Genomic DNA, 19990 nt, shown 5'->3' with positions numbered 1-19990 from the left:
GGGTGGTCGTGCTCTCCCATCCCAGGGGTCTCAGCATCAGAGGGGGAGGAGGGTGTGTGTGCTCCCAGTTACCCTGAAATTCATGCCATTTACCTCACTTCTTGGAGCTTTGTTGTACCAACTTCTTGAACACCACCCATGCCCCCAACCACTGAAGATTTATAATACCCAGGATTTATCCGCTAATTCAAGAACGTGTACTGTCTCGTCTTGCGCAGTCTATAGCATCCACGTGTAGAGTTCTCTGGTAATAATATAAAAATAACTGACTTTCATGAAGCACTTACTATGTGGTATCAGGCAGTGTGCTAAGCATGTTGCATAAATTATCACTCACTTAATTCTCACAAGGCCCCTTGTGAGAAAATACCATTAGCAGCAACATTTTTCAGATGAAGAGCTAGAAGGTCGGAAAAAATAACACGTAGGCCTAAGGTTAGTGACTGGGATGCAACCTCAAGTTTCCCTAACATCACAGACTATGTTCTCAGTCATCAACTCATATGGCCAGCCCAACTCCCAGCCCCTCATTCTTAGTGTGAGACCCCAGATCTTGAAATCACCATAAAGTACTCCACCTCTCAAGTCGCACACCCAGAAGCGCTCACTCTTTCATTACGACATCAGAATTCTCCACTTTACTTGCTTAATCACTCCCTTTACTCCTCTCATTCTCTGCTGGTTTGGGGCCTTTACTAAAATATCTACTATCACTATCCTCCAGTCTGTAGTCTTTTCCTTTCTGTTTGGCATCCTCTTTTATCTTTCCCATCTTCATTATTCAGGTGAGAGCCTGTGGATCACTCACCTTAATCTTTCTATTTGATATATTCAAAAATTCTCTTTCAAATATTACCCTGACCTATGCGGCTTCCACTGAATATACCTGGCTACAAAAACTAAACAAATCTGAATGTCAAATCTGCTCTCCATGGAAAGTAGGTTACGGAATGCCACAGGGAAAGAAAATCCACAAAAGCAACTGAATAGAGTACTATTAACAGTCACTATCGGGAATCCCTCTGTGCTCTCACTGCCGAGGCCCCGGGTTCAATCCCTGGTTGAGGAACTAAGATCCCACAAGCTGTGTGGCACGGCCAATAAACAGATAAATAAATAAATTTTAAAAACAGTCTCTATCTCAGAATGAGCTTTTCGGACTGACCAGCAACCCTATTATACCTCCTGGAGCAGCCTGTCTCTCATAATCCAAATTACTATTTTAAGTCTTCTCTACTCTAGTCAAACATCTCTCCATTCCAAGTCCCACCCACATGCTCAAAAGATAATTTCACCTGACTGTTCACAGAGAAAAAGACAAGCCTTCAGATAATTCCCTCAAACTCATTTTTCTTATATGAGCCATTCTTCCTCTAATAGAGTTAATGCATTCACATATGCTCTGAATTAATTCCCCTGGCACTAATCAAGGACTCTGCTTTATTGCTTTTGTCTTCTTTTTAAAATTATTTTTAATTTTTATACAATTTTGAAACGTTACTTTCCATTTACAGTTATTACGACATATTGGCTCTATTCCCCGCATTGTAGAATACATCCTTGAGCCTATCTTACTCCCAATACTTTGTACCTCTCACTCCTCCACCCCTCTACTGCACCCCCCTACACTGGTAACCACTAGTTTGTTCTCTGTATCTGTGAGTTCTGTTTTATAGTTTTATCTCCTCTCTCTCCCGACCGTTAACTTCTTTTCCTTCACTTACTCTTTCCTGCAACCATTTAAACCGAGCCAAATCCTTTCAAGCCTTTAGGGGATAAAAGACAACAACCCCAACCTCAGATTTCCTTGCAATTATCACTCTCTTCAATCTTTTATAGATAACCAACTTTTCGTAAAAAGTTGCACACTCTTATCTCTATTTCCCCATTTTCTACTCACTTCCCAGTTCACTTCAATGTGGCTTCTGCCACCCACCAGCCATGCACTTTTCTCGAGGTGAAGACAGAGGCCCTGTCCAACTCACCTGGGATGCAACGGCCAGTGACCCGGCATCGTCTCTCTCGACCTTGACGATAATCTCCTGAGGAAGGAGACAGTCCTGAGAAGGCAAAGCAGATGAGAAAAAGGAAAATAATCAGGGAGCTAAGCCATGGCTCAAAACTCCCACTGTGAGTTGGCTAGGATTTGACAGGCCATCTGTTTTAACACATCCCACCTACCAAACTTCTGCTCCTTCCCACTGGTAAGCTCAAGCTGAGCATGTGGAGAGAGAGAGGGGACATCTGGAGGAGCAAGAGGCATCAGAAACAGCATGATGTCTTTGTGCATCTTCCAGACCAGCCCAGCTACCAGCTGAACGGAGCTGAGTGACCCCAGACACGATGCAGAAGAAAAGAACTGTCCAGCTTAAATCCCTGCCTGAATTCCTGGATCACGGAATTGTACGGAAATAACACGTAATACAGCAAGACCAAAGAATGATAAAGACAAAGATCAACAAATTAACTTCATAAAATGTTTGGCAAAAAGTGCCACCGATAAAGGCACCACCAATAAGAATCTATGTTGTTAAGATTTCCTCCGAATCAGAAAGAAAGAAAAATAGACAAAGGAAAATGCGCAGGCAACTCAACTATGAAGAAATAAAATGGCCAGTGAATATACAAAAAGATGCTCATCTCTTTCAATCAGATAAAATCACATCTCTATTTCTATGACACCTCTATACCTTAGAGACCATTAAATTCACAGCAATAATTCCAATTACAATTCAACAATTCTAGCCTTCCCACTTTCTATATTTGTACCTTCCTTCTCTGCGTCCCATTATCCTATTTATATTTACTTATCTGCTCAAACCCCTGTATGTAACCAATATCCCAACCACATGGACTGCTTCTTCGGCCTGTTGCTAATGGCTCCTGCCCTGGTGGCCCACGGGTCAAGAGCTTCATATACTCCTAGTGGAAGTTTAAGTTGATACAAGCTCCCTGGATTGGCAATATATTTCTTAAAATAACATTTTATTTTGAAATAGTTTAAGACTCACAAGAATTTACAAAAACAGAACAGAGAGAGTTCCTGTGTACCCTTCACCCAGTTTCTCCCAATGATACTATCACACGTAACCACAGTGCATTGTCAAAATCAGGAAACTGATATCAGTTCAACATTTTTAACTCAGGTACCGACTTTATCCAGATTTCATCCATTTTTACATATACTCTTTGCTTTTATTTTTGTTTTTTTTAATGGCAATATTTTAAAAATGTAATATCCAGTAAGTCTTCTTGATAGTATTTCCTTAGGAAATAACAGAAAGCACACTTAGGGACTTCCCTGGCAGTCCAGTGGTTAGGACCCAGCACTTTCACTGCCCTGGCACAGGTTCAATCCCGGGTCGGGGAACTAAGATCCTGCAAAACATGCGGAAGGAAGGAAGGAAGGAAGGAAGGAAGGAAGGAGGGAAGGAAGGAAGGAAAGAGAGAAAGAAAAGAAAGAGAGAAAGAAGGAAAGAAAGAACACTTAGATGTATGTACAAGAAATCTCATTAAAGAGTTACATTATCATAGCAAAAATGGGAGGGGAGATTAAGTGTCCATCAGTAAGTGCCTGGTTAAATAAATTATGCTTCACCCAGATAACTGAATATTATTTTGCAGCCAAGAGAAGAAAAGATAGATTTGCATGGATTGATGCATATAAAGGACAGAAGATGTCTACAATATATTGTGGAGTGAAAAAATTAAGAATCGTATATAGACCATGAATAAATTTTTATAAAATATAAACATGCCCAGAAAAGTCCAGAAGGACAGTCTCAAAAGCATTAAAAGCAGTTATATTTTGGAAAAGCAGAATTGAGGTACAGGTTCACAGTCTGTGTTTCAACATGGTATCCATTTTTAAATGACATTTCTTTTCCTTAATTCAATATTTACCAAACAGCAACAAATGTTTCCCTCTTGGAAAAATCACTCTGAAACAAGATAATTTCTTTGTGGCTTCCTGAAGTTTTTACTACTGAGTACAATGACTCATCCTGTCAAATGACATTCTGTTCAAGGACAGGCATACTTTTTTTTGGCCTCGCCACGGCTTGCAGGATCTTAGTTCCCCAACCAGGGATTGAACCCACGCCCTCAGCAGTGAAGGTACAGTCCTAACCACTGGACTGCCAGGGAATTCCCCCGGCATACCTCATTTCATTGCACTCTACTGCACTTCACAGATACCAAGTCTATTGGTGCCATGTTCCCAACAGCATTTGCCCACTTCATGTCTATGTGTCACAGTTTGCTAATTCTCAACATATTTCAAACTTCTGCATTATTATTATACTTGTCATGGTGATCTGTGATCAGTGATCTTTGATGTTACTATTGTAATTGTTTTGAGGTGTCACAAACTGTGTCCAAATAAGAGGGCAAATTTAACCCATAAATGTTGTGTATATTCTGACTTCTCCGCTGACCAGCCCTTCCTCCGTCTCTCTCCCTCTCCTCAGGACTCCTTATTCCCTGAGACACAACAATATTTAATTAGGCCAGTTAATAACCCTACAATGGCCTCTAAGTGGTCAAGTGAAAAGAAGAGTCGTACATACATCTCTCACTTTAAATCAAAAGCCAGAAAGGATTAAGCTTAGTGAGGAAGGCAGGTCGAAAGCTGAGACGGGCTGAAAGCTAGGCCTCTTGCGCCAAACAGTCAGCCAAGGTGTGAATGCAAAGGAAAAGTTCTTGAAGGAAATGAAAAGTGCTACTCCAGTGAACACGCGAATGACAAGAAAGAGAAACAGTTTTATTGCTGATATGGAGAAAGTGTGAGTGGTCTGGATAGAAGAGCAAACCGGCCACAACGTTCCCTTCAGCGAAAGCCTCCTCCAGAGCAAGGCCCTAACTCTCCTGAATTCTGTGAAGGCTGAGAGAGGCGAGGAAGCTGCAGAAGAGAAGTCTGAAGCCAGCAGAGGTTGGTTCCTGAGGCTTAAGGAAAGAAGCGCCTCCGTAACCTAAAGGTGCAAAGTGAAGCAGCGAGTGCTGATGGAGAAGCTGCAGCAGGTTACCCAGAAGATCCAGCTCAGAAACTCATGAAGGCGGCTACGCTAAACAACAGATTTTCAATGTTTCAATGTACACAAAACAGCCTTAGGTTGGAAGAAGATGCCATCTAGGACTTTCATAGCTAGAGAGGAAAAGTCAATGCCTGGCTTCAGAGCTTCAAAGGACAGACGGACTCTCTGGTTATGGGCTAAGGCAGCTGGTGACTAAGTTAAAGCCAATGCTCATTTACCATTCTGAAAATCATAGGGCCCTTAAGAATTATGTTAAATCTACTCTACTTGTGCTCTCTAAATGGAAGAACAAAGCTTGGATGACAGCACATCTGTTTACAACATAGTTTACCAAATAGTTTAAGCCCGCTGTTGAGACCTATTGCTCAGAAGAAAAGATTCTTTTCAAAATGTTACTGCTGGGCTTCCCTGGTGGCCCAGTGGTTGAGAGTCCGCCTGCCGATGCAGGGGACACGGGTTCGTGCCCCAGTCTGGGAAGATCCCACATGCCGCGGAGCGGCTGGGCCCGTGAGCCATGGCCGCTGAGCCTGCGCGTCCAGAGCCTGTGCTCCGCAACGGGCGAGGCCACGGCAGTGAGAGGCCTGCGTACCGCAAAAAAAAAAAAAAAAAAAAATCACTGCTTACCTGAGAGCTCTGATGGAGATGTACGATGAGATTAATGTTTTGATGCCTGCTAGCACAACATCCATTCTGCAGCCCATGAAGCAAGGAATCATTTCAACTGTCAAGTCTTATTATTTGAGAAATGCATTTCATAAGGTTATAGCTGCCATAGATAGTGATTCCTCTGGTGGATCTGGAGAAAGTCAGTTGAAAACATCCTGGGAAGGATTCACCATTCCAGATGCCATTAAGAACATTCGTGATTCATGGGAAGAGGTCAAAATACCAACATTAACAGGAGTTAATGTTAACAGGAGTTCCTGCTAATTAACAGGAGTTTGGATGAAGCTGATTCTAACCCTCATGGATGACTTTGAGGGGTTCAAGATTTCAGTGGAAGAAGTAACCACAGATGAAGTGAAAACAGCAAGAGAACTAGAATTAGAAGTGGAGCCGGAAGATGTGACTGCATTGCTGCAGTCTCATGGAAAAACTTTAATGAATGAGGAGTTGTTTCTTATGGATGAGGAGAGGAAGTGGTTTCCTGAGTTGGAATCTACTCCCAGTGAAGATGCTGAGAATATTGCTGAAATGACAACAAAGGATTTAGAATATGACATAAACGTAGTTGATAAAGCAGCAGCGGGGTTTGAGAGAATTGACTCCAATTTTGAAGGAAGTTCTACTGTGGGTAAATGCTACTAAACAGCACTCCATGCCACGGAAATACTGTTCGAGAAAGAAAGAGTTAATGGATGAGGCAAACTTCATCGTTGTCTTATTTTAAGAAATTGCCACAGCTCCCCAAACCTTCAGCGCCCACCACCTTGATCAGTCAGCAGCCACCAGCAGTGAGGCAGGACCCTCCAGCAGCAACAAGATATGACTTGTTGAAGGCTCAGATGATGGTTAGCAATTTTTTTTAGCAATAAGTATTTTTAAATTAAGGTATGTACATTTTTTAGACATAATGCTCTGGCACACTTAAGAGACAACAGTATAGCGTGAACGTAACTTTTATACGCACAGAGAAACCAAAAAATTCACATGACTCGCTTTATTTCGATATTCACTTTACTGTGGTGGTCTGGAACCGAACCCGCAGTATCTCCAGCGTATGCCTGTGTACTTTGTTCCTTCTTAAATCTTCAAACACTGAGAAATAAGTAGAGTTGACCCCTGAACAACATGGGTTTGAACTGCCCGGGTCCACTTATATGTGAATTTCTTTCAATAAGTACGAACAGTACTACCCAACCCTTGGTTGGTTGAATCCATGAATGTGTAACCACATCTGAGGATGTTGGTATACATGGAGACTCCTGGAACCAATCCCTCTCGGATATCGAGGGATGATTTTACTGTTGATTCTTGATTATAACTCAGTTATCATTCAGTCTCAATCATAAACTAAAAGGAGATAAACTACTGTACTTTTCACAGGTGTGCCAATTTCCCTCCCTTATCAACCTAGATAAAATTTCACCATTGCATTGGGAAGGGTCATGAAAAGTAGCTAGCTTAAAGTCAGAAAAGGATTTCTCCAAGCCTAAAAACACCTAATTCCTGGGCAGGTACTAAGGGTAACGCTGAGTATTTAATGAACTGGAGTTGTTGCAATGTAAAGGTGGCCCAATGTGAAAGCTTAACTGCTAATTACCTGCATTACTGTTGAGTACAAATGCCAGGATGGTTAAACTGCCTTAACATGGCTGCCTGGGCATTACAAAATAGCTCCAAAGGCCAAGGGACAAAAACATACAAATCTAACTCACAAGGCTAAAATAACAACAACAAAACTACAGATAGCCCCAAGGAGCCACAAGTTTTGACCCCAAACTGCTAACAGACTCAAATATCATGGAAACTCGGTTACTAAGAGAAATCGCATTCTTAATGTGTGACAACACCAAAGCTGTCTTTTCTTGCTACAAAAGTGGCAGACGTTGAATTCTAACAACTTAAGGGCCAGAAGTTAACTCATCCTATAATCTAAAACTACCTGGGAAATGAGAAGTTTCTCAAGAAAGGAAAACCTAGAAACACTGGACTGTATTTTAAATTATTACATAATCTTTCACGTTTTTTGTTTGTTTTTAACATTTAAGACCAGTTAAGAAACAAAGCCAAGAACGGAAAGACTTCATGTTTCTAACTCAGGAGGTGCTAGTAGAGACAAACCCCCAAAATGCTCCTTATCTGCCACAACTGCTAAAACAATTTTACTTGGGGAATACGGATGCACCTTCTCTTTAATCAAAACTGTTCTCAACATCTTTTGATTTAAAAGTTTTCACAAGGAAAACAAAAGGGAGATCACTTCTGCTCACGGTCTTCTCTGCACCAAATGTCCTTCCCTGCCACCAGCCCACAAGTCAATTCCGCCACTTTGCTTTCATTTCTTTGCATCACACATATATTTATACCTTTTTAAAAAAATCCAACTTCCACTAGAGTGGGTTCCATAAGAGCTGAGCTCTCCTCTCTCCTATTTACCATGGTTTCATTGTGCTTCAATCAGCACAGTCATCACTCAGTGTCCTGGGGGGGGTGGTTCCAGGACCCCCACTGATACCAAAATCCACTGATGTTCAAGTCCCTTATATAAAAATGGCGCAGTACTTGCATATAACCAACATACATCCTCCCGTCTACTTTAAGTCATCTCTAGATTACTTATAATACCCCATTCAATGTCAGTGCTATGTAAATGCCATGCAAACGTGATGGAAAGGGTTGCCAGGCAAGCAACAAATTCAAGTTTTGTTTCTTGAAACTTTTTGGAATTAAAAAAATTTTTTTTGATCCTGGGTTGGTTGAATCTGCAGAACCCTAGGATATGGAGGACCGACTGTACTGACACATGGTAGCCACTTCACAAACGTGTGTTGACAGTAAAACAACCACACGGAATGTGCTACCTGAGCCTTCACACTGTCCTTTGGTCCCCAAAGGCACCAAGTCTTTGCTGAGTTCAAGTCCCTCCTCTGGTTAGAAGAAACCTCTGTTGGGCGCCCTTTCTTCTCAGAAAAAGCATCAGCCTCCAGAACCTACCCCCAACTTACTCTCTCAAACTAAATGCTCAAAAACCATGTTGTCGGGACTTCGCTGGCAGTCCACTGGTTAAGACTCCAACGCTCCCAATGCAGGAGGCCTGGGTTCGATCCCTGGTCAGGGAACTAGAATCCTGCATGCTGCACAGTGCGGTCAAAGAAACAAAACAAAACAACCGTGTTGTCTCAAAAGTATGTACACACATACACACACACACACACACACACACCCCTACACCCATCCACTCCTTCTATCCACTTCGGATTACCAACCATTTTAGGAATGTCTCCTGTATTTACATCTTAGCTCCTGCGGTTTCCTTCAGATAGTACCTATCATTTGCTAGCGTGTTTAACAACACACAGAGTACTTCAACACAGACTGTCTCACACAATTATCTAAACTCTTTTGAAGGGAGTGACATGTCAATTTTACCCACACAGAAATAAATGGTAATAAAGTTTCGTAAACTCATTGAAGTCCATGGAGTTCACCAGAGATGGTCCAAACACTGATTGCCTGATGTGAACTCCTCCCCTTTCCATGGCCCCATCGCTCAAAATCTGATCATTCAAGCTCCAGAGCAAATGCCACCTCTTCCATGAAGCGTTCCCAGATAGCACAAAGTCTTGTCTCTTCTTCCCTTAGTTTCTTAGCTGTTTTTATTGGACCCTAACTGTACCAGTAAAATCATTCTCCTCGAATTAATTCCATGTCTCTATACCTGGGTCATGAATCCTAAACTGTAAAGAACTGTATATTTTTCACCTTTGTATTCTCCTCAGTACTGACCAGGAGCACAACGTGAGTGGTCTGAATGTGACAAGGCTAGAGATAAGCGCACGGTTTTGGATATATAACTGGAATGAAAAGCCTTTACTCCCACTTCTGTGTGCTCTGGAGCATTTTTATTTTTATTCTTTTTCACTATTTACAATTTATTTTATTCTACAACTTTACTGAGGTATACCTGACAAATAAAAATTGTACATAGTTACGAGTTTTTTCATATGGTCAGAACACTTAAGATCAACTCTCAGCAAATTTCGAGGACACAATACAATATTGTTAACTTTAGTCACCATGCTGTACATTAGATTCCCCAGGACTTACTCATCCCACGTAACTGACCCTTTGCAACATCTAACCAACATCTTCCCATTTCCCCCACTGCCTGGCAACCACCACTGTACTCTCTGCTTCTATGAGTTGGACTCTTTTAGGTTCCACACATAAGTGAGATCATGCAGTATTTGCCTTTCTGTGTCTGGCTTATTTCACTTAGTATAATGTCCTTCTGGAGCATTTTAAAAAGTCTCCCTTTTGTTCAACAATCACCTCTCCATGTAATGAAGAAACAGTTTCCTTTTTCTTTGTGTACTTTACAGAATTGGAATAGGAATTAGCCTGTTGACTTCCACGTGGAGAAGAGTTACAGGCAAGAGATAACAACCCTTCTCTCTGCGACATGAGTGGAAACATGTGTGATCCAGGGCCGAGGAAGAGAGACAAGCACAGCCCTCATGGAGTGGCCTGTCCCCTTCACAGTGAACCCTTGCTCAAATCAGTCCTAGGACTATTTGCTACTGGCTCTCCTGTAAACAGAGTTGACCAAACATACCTAACTCAGGGGGCGGGGGGTGGTGCTTGGGGGAAAAAAAGCTTCCAGTCAAATCACAGAATGATTACTGAACTCAATTCTCCAAGCTTTGTATTTGGGAAACTCCTACATCTGTGAGGAGGTTCAGGATATTAACTCTAATAGGCATCGCACTAGGAGAATTTCCCTCCTTGGTGTGTTAATTTCTCTTATGGCCCACAGGAGATGTAGGGCAGAGTTCACATTTCGGCTCAAGGGAAGTGATGTACAGGGTCCATTTGGAGGGCACAGAGTTTCTTAATTACTAATTTGAGAGGGAGTAAAAGCAACCCCTATTCAAACCAAAAGCTGAAGGTTCCCCTGCCTGATTTTCTCAGAGACCCTCCTGACCGGAGGGTCTCGCTAGTTCTCATGCACAAGAAAGTTCTCTCTCCCATCCCACACCATTACCTATGAAAATTCTCAACTTTCCTCAGATGGACAGAACAGACCCTCCAGCACGGGGTCACCAACTCATCAACAACCTGCCCGGCTCTGATGCTGAAACTGACAGGGAACAAGCGAGGCTCCGCCACCACCTTGGCCGGACCCTGAAGGCAGGCAGGGTTCAGAGTCGCCTCAAGGCCGAGTTACCTCCAGGTATGTAAGTCACTGAAACCTCTCAGGTGATGTCCCAATACAGTCTCTCCTTGAGTGTCCCTCATTCAGAGCCAAGACTTGGGCTCCCTGGTTGTCTCTCTCTGCCAGGGCTCTCCTTACCGTCTCCAGGCCCAAAGCACCCGTGCGTCTTCTGATAGCGATTAAAATGAACTAGAGGCCGTTCAGAGTTGAGAAGTGTGGAAGCCAGCCTCCAAGGTGGCCCCCGGTGACCGCCGCGCCTCCTGGTATTCACAGCCTTATGTAGTCCTTGCCCACCTGGTACCAGGGTAGGTCCGTGCGACCAACAGACTACAGAGGAAGCGATGGTGTGTCATTCTGAGATCAAATGATAAAAGACACGGTGGCTTCCATCTTGGCTGTGTGCAAGCTCCCGCTCCCCTCCCCCCCTTCCTCTCTCTCTCTCTCTCTCTCTCTCTCTCTCTCTCTCTCTCTCTCTCTCTCTCTCGCGCGCGCGCTCTCTCTCTCTCTCTCTCTCTCTCTCTCTCTCTCTCGTCTCTCTCAGATCATTTGCTCTGGGAGAAACCAGCTGCTGTGTTGTGAGCAGCCCCGGGGAGAGGTCTACGTGGTGTGGGACTGAGGCCTCTTGCCAACAGCCACATGAGTGAGCTTGCAAGTGGATCCCCTACCCACGCAAGCCTTCCAAAGGCAGCAGCCCCAGCCAGCAACTTACTACAGCTGCACCAGGGACCCCGAGTGCCAGAAACACCCCGATACGCTGCTCCCAGATTCCTGACCCTCAGGTACTGTGTGAGATAAAAAATGTTGGTTGCTTTAAGCTGCTAAGTTTGAGAGATGCAACCGGAGATAACTAATACAAGAAGGAAGATGTTTTTGCTTTTTCTATCTATGTAGCCTTTCTGTCTGTGAGAGCCTATCTTTCTCCCCAGCACCTCACACAGGGCCTTACATTGGTTAGTCCATCAATAAATATTTGAGGAAAGTAAAAATCATCATGAGTGGATTGCTAATTCAGTTGTATAACATAGAAGGAGATGGTGAAAGGACCATTAGGATTCCCAGAAAACACCTGAAGTTACTGGCTTAAAGTACAATACCAATGGTCACAGCAAAACTCATTTTACCTGTACTTTTGATAAAGATGTGAATGCAAACTTATGTAAATTTATATTTGCCTAACTTCTCTCTCTGAAACTCTTGTGTACGTGTACAAGGAATCATTTACATAATCAAAAACATTTATAGCAGTGCTGCCTATAACAGCAACAAACGGAACACTAAATACCCATTAACAGTAAACTCATAAAACCTGTGGCATATTTAGAAGTTGAGATCTGGGCACTAGGGGTGCACACTGGTATCAGAATGTCACTGCTCTCAGGCCCTCACAGTGGACAGAGACAGGGAATACATATGTGTATATCCGTGTGTACACACACACACACACACACACACAGAGGCACACAACATCTGTACGTGTTTCTACATCTACATATACCAGGAGCCACCCCAATACCTCCAATTCCACTGATCACCACCAAGTTCATTCCAAAGTCCTGTCTTTCCACAGCTGATGGCGAGAACCCTGCCTCCCACTGACTGATAAGGACAGAGTAAAGGGACAAAGTAGATAATTAAATAGTTAATGCCACTAGGGGATTGTAACTAAAGAAAGAAGTATGGGAGACCCCTGTAAGTTAATGATCACTCAAGAAAACAGGTTTGCTTAGCCACAAAACCAAGCGGGCTCGCTTTGCAACAGAAGCATGAGACATGCCCCCAAACAATAAAACAATGGTGGCATAGACCCACATCCTGCCCAGTGAGCTCAGTAAGTTAATGATTCCTAGGACATGCTCCTCTGTGTGCACTAAAAACAAAAATATGAGGAAAAGGTGGCATTATACTAAAACCTGAGATGATTTACTATTTTCGGCACATGTACCGCCTTTTTGCTCATTTCCACTGCGCCGTGACAGACCCGGCTTGACCGTGTAGGGACAAGAAAACTCCCCTGCCCGACACGGAGGAAGAACTGATGATGGAAGCGTGAGACCTACTCAAGAATGAGGAAGAAGGTGGTCTTTTCCCCCTCCCCACTATTCCTTTGATTATAAAACTGTAGCCCACTAAATTTGGGGGGCACGGCACCTTCTTGCCTGCCCACCTGTAAGCCTCACAAGCGTCCTGTTCTAATAAATCACTCCTCATCTCTTATTTGACTCTTGCTGAATTCTTTCTGCGCCGAGACATAAAGAACTGGAGCTCCAAGAAGCCCCCGCGAAACGCCACCTAGCGGTTTCATCATGACCCTCATTTGATCTGTTTATCTGACTGACCCCCCTGTAAGTAACTAATCTCCCATTTCCACCGCCACTGCCTCTCCTGCACAGTTCTCCTTGGCCCACCTGGGCTCTGCTGCCCCACACGGGGCCGGCCTCTGCCAAGGGGCCCTCGTCACCCTGCCTGGGCTCTGGCTCTGCAGGCCAGGTGGCCTCTTCTCAGGGACTCACTCTCGAGTCACTTGGCCTTGGACTCCGTGTGGATGCCCTCGTCTGAGCTGATACTCCACGTCGAGTCACCCTCACATGCAGATGCCCTCAACCTGCTCAGCCTGTGATACGCCACACCAGGATGCACCCCACCTCCAACACGGGTGCCCGTCTCACCCGGCTCTGGCTCGGACACCCTAAGCTGGACCACCCCTTGCGTGGACACCCTCACTGCACTTGGGCTGCCCACACCGGGGCATCCCCTCTCTGGATGCTCTTCTCACCTGTGCTGACCGTGTCACCCCAAACCAGAACCTCCTCCTCCGTGTGGACACTTACCTCACCCCACTGGGTCACTGACACCCTCACACATGGATGCCCTCATCACCCTGATGAGGCTGTGCCGCCCCACAGCAGGCAGCCCTCCCTCAACTGCAGATGCCTACCTGGCTCTGCCCCACCTAATAGCTTCAGGATTGAACTGTCCAGGAAGGGAAAGGTGAAATTCTAATTTAACATCTTTAAGAAATGAAATGTTCTCAAAGAAAATGCTTTAAATCATTAATTTCCTAACCTTAAAATGTGTTGTACAGAAGTACAAAAGTATAGATAAGTAACTAAAAACATAAAGTCACTGGGAACATAACTACAGATAATCTTTGTTAACTGATATAATGTATTTTCCATGCACACGCAAACTACATCCTTTTCTTAATCATTTCAAAATGCTATTTACTTAACGTAGATCATAAATATCTTTTTATCCTATCAATGGCTACAGTGAATTCCATTTCATGGTCTTTTACTAGAACTCATTCAACTCTCCTCTTGCATTGCACGTTCTCAAACATTCTTTCCAATTGCTTATTCTCAAGCAAAGCTGTGAGTCGCTGGCTAAGGGCTTTGGATACAGGATGCCAAATTCCTTCCAGAAAGAGTTATTTGGGTTAAGAGGATGAGGAAATGCAGGGAGCCCCATAAAATGTAGAGTGTGTGTCAGAAGCCTGCTGATCGGGAGGGACCAGAAGCCCCCAAAACACTGCAAAGAGAGCTGGACAGTGTCCCAAACCCAGGGGATCAGGCTGTGGGGCATGGGTGGGGACAAGCTCTGGGTCTCCCAAGGGAAGGGAAGCTCCACTCACCTGCGCGCTGGCCTTCAGGGGTCCCGGGGGCTTCTCATCCCTCTCTTCCATGCTCTCCTCCAGGCACGGGCAGGGGCCTGAGATCCCGAGCTGCAAGGGGAGAAGCCCTGAGTACAGCATCTTCGTGCAGGTCCACTGTGGCTCCCCCTCCCTGGATTAGTCTCTGCTTCCGGGATGCAGTACCCATGGCAACTGTGCTTCTAGAGGTTCCTGCCCAGATAGATTCCTGCCTGAACAGCTGTGCTTGCACCTAGAGTCCCTCAGTTCCTCTCCCAGGCCAAGGCTCTGCAGCTCTAGCCTGCAGCTCCTCCACTGTCGGGGCCTCTGGACCACCGACCTGGAAGCCCACCACATGCCCAAGTGCGGCCTTCCGTCCATCACCAAAACCTGCAGCACGAATCAGTCCCCCTCTATCCCACTGGACCTTGGGACCCCTACAAACACCCAGCACATCAAGGACCCCCTGGTGTGCACCCACTATCCCCAACCTGAATCTGCAGCCCCAAATCGGCACCTCCTCCTAAGGCAAACAGCAGGGATCTGGGCTTGACGGCTCAACCTCCGTGCGTGACTAATTGCATGAAGTTCATGACGTAGCCCCGCCCCTCCCAGGATCCACTGACAAGCCTGACCCTCCAGCACCTGTCGGGTGGATTGCCTCTCACTTCCTGCTCAAACAGCCAAGTGTAAGCACAGAGCTCAGCTGCACCCAGGACCCGGTCCCTCAACCATTCTAGGGTGGGCGGGCTCCTACCAGAAGAGCGCCAGTCCAGATTCTCCCCTACCCCAAATCTTCCTGGGCCCCGAATTTGTAATTCTGACCTGGCTCCTCCACCAACTTGGGTGTCCTCAGGACTGAGTCAGAAACAAAGCCGGCACGGGACCGGGGGCTGCCCGACAATCACCAGCACCTGCCAGCCCCTCCTAGGCCCAGAATGTGGACCTCAGTTGTCTTTGTACCAACTCGATGTTTCTGGGTCGGAGACTAGAACAGCAAATCCCCCACCTCCGCACGCCATCCCTGCCCCATCTCTCCCTCTTACCCACCCCTCAGCCCCACTGGATTCTCACTCAAACAGTATAGGGTGAGTTCACAATGCAGCTGTACCCTGAACCCGCACCCAAACTGCTTCCCCCACCAACCTCCCCAGGCCCCTACTTGAGTCGCACCTGCCCAGATTCCTCCCAAACATCTTCCTGGGCACCTGCAGCTCAGGGAGATCCTGTCTCTCCACCAACCTGGGCATCATCAGGCTGTGAGTGGGGTGCCAGGGGCACAAAGACCCCAGTGCCCTCTAATACCCACCTCCAGCTCCTCCTTTCTCACCCAAGTACCTGCTCATGTGCACAGAGGGCACCTGGCACAGCCCTACCCCTCTGCAGCCCAGAATCTGCAGCTACTCCCTTCACCCACCTGGACATCCTCAGGCAGTACCAGGGTCCTAGGACTGCCCATGCGCCCATTCTGCCCAAATACCAGTGCATGTGCAGAGCGCGGCCTTGGCCCTCCCAAGTTCAGAACCCAAAGCTCCAAACTGGGGCCCTCAGGCCTCTACTCCAGCAGCCACCGCACAGGGGCCACCCATCGAGGTTCCCTCCTCCTGCTGGCATGCCCACGCACGCAGTGCAGGCTCACACCCAGAATCTGCGTCCAGGACCTGGGCCCTCGGCCAGCCCGGGGCACCGTGCAAGTTCCCGCTCCTAAGACGAGAAGCTGCACTTCCCAATCTGTTCCTCAACCTCCCTGGGCTACCTCAAGTACCCACCAGCCCCTGTGAGGGTTCTCAGGTCCCCAGCCTCACTGCCTGCTTACCGCCATTGCTTCAGAACACCCAAACAGTAACTGGAGCAGAGAACTCCAGAATCAGGCCTAGGACATGGGCACTCACCAGCCTGGGGGTTCTCAAACTCACGACAGAGCAGCCCCCATGGGAACCGGGTCCTTTTGCTTCCTCCAACCCAAATGTCAACCCCTGGGTGCCGCCTAGCATACCACCCCTTCCAGGTCCAAATCTGCAGCCCAGACTCTGTTCCTCTACCACCTGGAGCATTCTCACGCCTGCAAGCCAGGCAGCCCGAGCAAAGGTCCTGGGGACACCCGCTTCATAATCATGCTGGCAGCATCCCACTTCCTTCCCAAACAGCTGTCAATCTGATGGCAGCGGCTGCAGCTTGTCATTCCTGGGCTCCGAATCTGTACCTGCCACCCAGTGTCTTCAGCAAACTTGAATGTCCTAGGACTCTGCACTATCCAACGTGGGTCCCAGGATCACTGGTCCAAGTTCCTGCTTTCCATTCAGACATCTCCAACATGTGTAGGAAGCCCTCTGCTTAGAACCTGCCTCTAGGCTCTGGTCTCTCCGTCAACCTAGGAGTCTGCAGTCCATCAGCCAGTCTCACGGCGAGGGGCGGGGGGGCAGGGGGGGGGGGTCGCTGAAGTAGCGCTGCCTCTCCTAAACAAGAAACTGCAACTCCCACTTAGTCTGTCCACTACCCAGGGCGCCCCCAGGTCTGCAAAAAGAGTGGTGTCTGCTCCAGGGTCCTAGAGTCAACTACCCAGAATCTCACCTCCCATCTCGTGTTTCCTGCTCAAACACCTGCTCAAGAGTATAGGAATAATGACAGAGCCCCTCTCCTCCGAGAACCAGAATCTGCAACTGGGCACATCATCACCCAGTCGTTCTCAGTTCCTCCAGCCTTGGATGAGGGAGAAGAGGGGCTCTCAGGATCTTCCCCCACACCCGTGCATATAGCCTGTCTTCCACCAACCTGGGCTTCCCCAGAGCATCCTAAGAGCAACACCCAACCAGGTACCCGCACACGTGCGCAGAGCACAGTCCCGTGATCTGCAGCTGCCCTAGTATCACCACCAACTTCTGTGACCCGAAGCTGAAGCACCGCCCACGCAGGTCCCAGATCGCCCACCCACACTCGCCATACCAGCGGCCCGCCTAGACCCTGCGCATGCGCGCACGGGACACCGGCGTTGCCCCGCCCCTCACCAACCTGGGCGTCCACCGGGTCGAGGACCAGGCAGGGCCTGTCCCAGCCTCAGTGCCCAGCACGGCTCTACGGCAAGACGAGCTCGGTTAAGCAACTCTCTGCCCCGATGCTGCACACGACAGACTCGGGTTAAGCTACTTCTGTCCCCTCCCCTAGTCGGCATCCGCAGGGCCACTGGGCTTAACCTCCGAAGGGCCGAGGTGCGCGGTGACAAAAAACGTCCGCGCGCGGGACAATGGCTGCGCTTCTGGCCGAACCCGGAAGTACGTTTGGGCTCGGCGAGCCTGGACTACAATTCCCAGAAGGCTCGGCGGCGCGGGCGGGGTGCCAGCTCCTCAGGGAAGGTGGACACCCGGACGCGGCAACACAGGAAGAGAGAGTTAGGGTTGGGATCCGGCTGGGCTCTGAGAGTGTGCGTGTCCGAGTTTTTGCGGGGCGCCGAGACGAGAAGCCAGATCGGAGGCCGAGGCCAAGACACCGATGCGTGGGGAGTGGCTGGCTTGGGAAAGGCCGGCCCTGGGCTCGGCTTGACGTCCAGGAGTGACAGTGAAAACGGGATCCGGAGGGAAACGGCGGGGACCCTCCTGGGCGCCTGCTGCCTTTGTCAAGAGCTTTGCGCCCACCATCTCCTTTGGTCCTTGTGGGCAAAGATAGTTGCTACAAACCCGTTATACAGTCCAGGGAGCTCCTGTCAAGCCCTTCAAGAGTCTGAAATGTTTTTGTAGTCAATAATAGTAAAATAGTAAGAATCTTTTTTTTTTAAATTGAGGGTTTTTTTCCCCCTACCTGTAAGGACTTAAGGATCTGTTCCCCACCCCTCCTCTTTTCTCTTCATCTCCTGAGCGTTTTCCTGGCTCAGTTCCAGTCACGCTGGCCTTTACACTTTCTCCAACAACTCCAGCAGGCTCCCACTTCAGGACCTTAGCCATGCTGCCTGGCAAGCTCTTCCTCTGAGGATTCCCCCACCGTCTGGTCGTTAGGCGAATGTCACCTCTTGAGGCATTTCCCCCACCAACCACTGTAAACTTGCAAACCCACTCTGCACTCCCCACGTACTCCCTCCTCCCCGCACCGTTACTTTTTCCCTAAAGGACTTTTCACTAACGTAGAATATATTTTAGGTGTTTTGTTGTTGTTGGTTTTGTTTTGTTTTTGGTCTGTTGTCTATCTGCCTTCACCACGAGACCGTGCGCTCCATAAGGGAAAGGATTTATATCTATTTTGATCACTGCTGTATCCCCAGCACCTAAGATATCTGGCACATAATAGCTGCTCAACAAATATTTTGTTTTGAATAAAGGTTCCTGGCCCCCCGTGAAACACTTTAACATCTTATCATCGCGTTAACCAGCACAATCACCCTGTGAGGAAATTGTGATGGTTCTTTCCACCCCATCAGGGAGGAGGCTAAAAACTGGAGCCCTGCTATATGAAAACAGGGTATTTTTAAGCTTTTTCTTTTAACGCTGTCAAAGAACTCCTGTAGTTTTCCTCACGTGAATCTGACTTTTAACAACAAAAAATTATTGCTGTTTGAAATGTAATCTCTACCCCAAAGTTTCTTATAATTGGTTATTGTGGTTGATTTTTTAAAAACAATATTTATTTTGTATCTGGTTAACCTACTGAAATGTTACGAATTCTTACAGTATTCCATTTGATTCTCCTGGCTTCTTTAGTGAGACAGTCATCTACAGATAATACTTTCATCTCTTCCTTAACAGTATTTTAAACCAGATATTCCCTTTTACAGAAGATGAAACTGAAGCTCAGTAATATTAAGTACATTACCTTTGATTGTATTGTAAGGGCAGAGCTGGTATTTGAGTTCAGGAAGTCTGACTCTGGAGTCCATGCTCTTAACTTTTACATTATTTTGCCCCTTGCCTACACATCAATATCTTTCCTCTACACAAGCAATGCTAAGTTTGCAAACAAGACAGAGAAAGGTTCACATTTATTCATAATAGAAGCAAAAAAAAAGTCTTACAAATAAATTTAGTAAGGTGTATAGAGACATTAGAACCCTACTGAGAGAACCCTACTGAGAGAGATAAACCCTACTGAGAGAGAACCCTACTGAGAGAGATAAAAGATGTACAGATGCCACATTACAATGGTTGTGTTGTAAAGGTGTCAAATTTTGCAGAATGATCTACAGATTCAATACAAATAGGACAAAATCACGATGGGGTGCTTTGAGTGTTAGCTCATCTTCCTTCTTTTCTGTTCACTTGTTTGTGTGTGTGTGTTTACTTCAAGATATTCAGACATTAAAGCATTAGTAATTTATAACTTAAAACTGACTTTGTCTTTTGTTTGGTTTTTTTTTTTTTCTTTCAAAATGAACAAATGGTAATGTTTACTGCCAGGAGCACCCAAATCCCTGACCTAACCTGAATATTATAGGGACTTTGGAACAGCCACTACCGTGGAACAGGAACT

General features: G+C 46.4%; 1 protein-coding gene across 3 annotated transcripts in view; it reads right to left on the bottom strand.

Annotated features, from left to right (window-relative positions):
* The window catches only part of ZNF180 (zinc finger protein 180), a 30633-nt gene extending 12851 nt beyond the window's left edge, over nt 1-17782 (bottom strand). The window contains exons 1-4 of one of the 3 annotated variants that reach the window (XM_060288357.2): nt 17549-17782; nt 14543-14632; nt 2182-3378; nt 1986-2060 (exon numbers count right to left, since the gene is read on the bottom strand). In XM_060288357.2, coding sequence (XP_060144340.1) covers nt 1986-2060; nt 2182-2244 — 138 coding nt within the window. In that variant the 5' untranslated portion in view covers nt 2245-3378; nt 14543-14632; nt 17549-17782. The remainder of the gene's footprint in view (nt 1-1985; nt 2061-2181; nt 3379-14542; nt 14633-17548) is intronic. The other 2 variants (XM_030873991.3, XM_060288358.2) reach the window with 2 other exon arrangements.
* Between the last annotated feature and the right edge of the window lie 2208 nt (nt 17783-19990).

The sequence above is a fragment of the Globicephala melas genome, chromosome 19 (genome assembly GCF_963455315.2).
Source record: "Globicephala melas chromosome 19, mGloMel1.2, whole genome shotgun sequence".
Lineage (NCBI taxonomy): Eukaryota > Metazoa > Chordata > Mammalia > Artiodactyla > Delphinidae > Globicephala > Globicephala melas.
The sequence above is the reverse complement of the archived record's forward strand: the minus strand, read 5'-3'. Positions and strand labels throughout refer to the sequence as shown.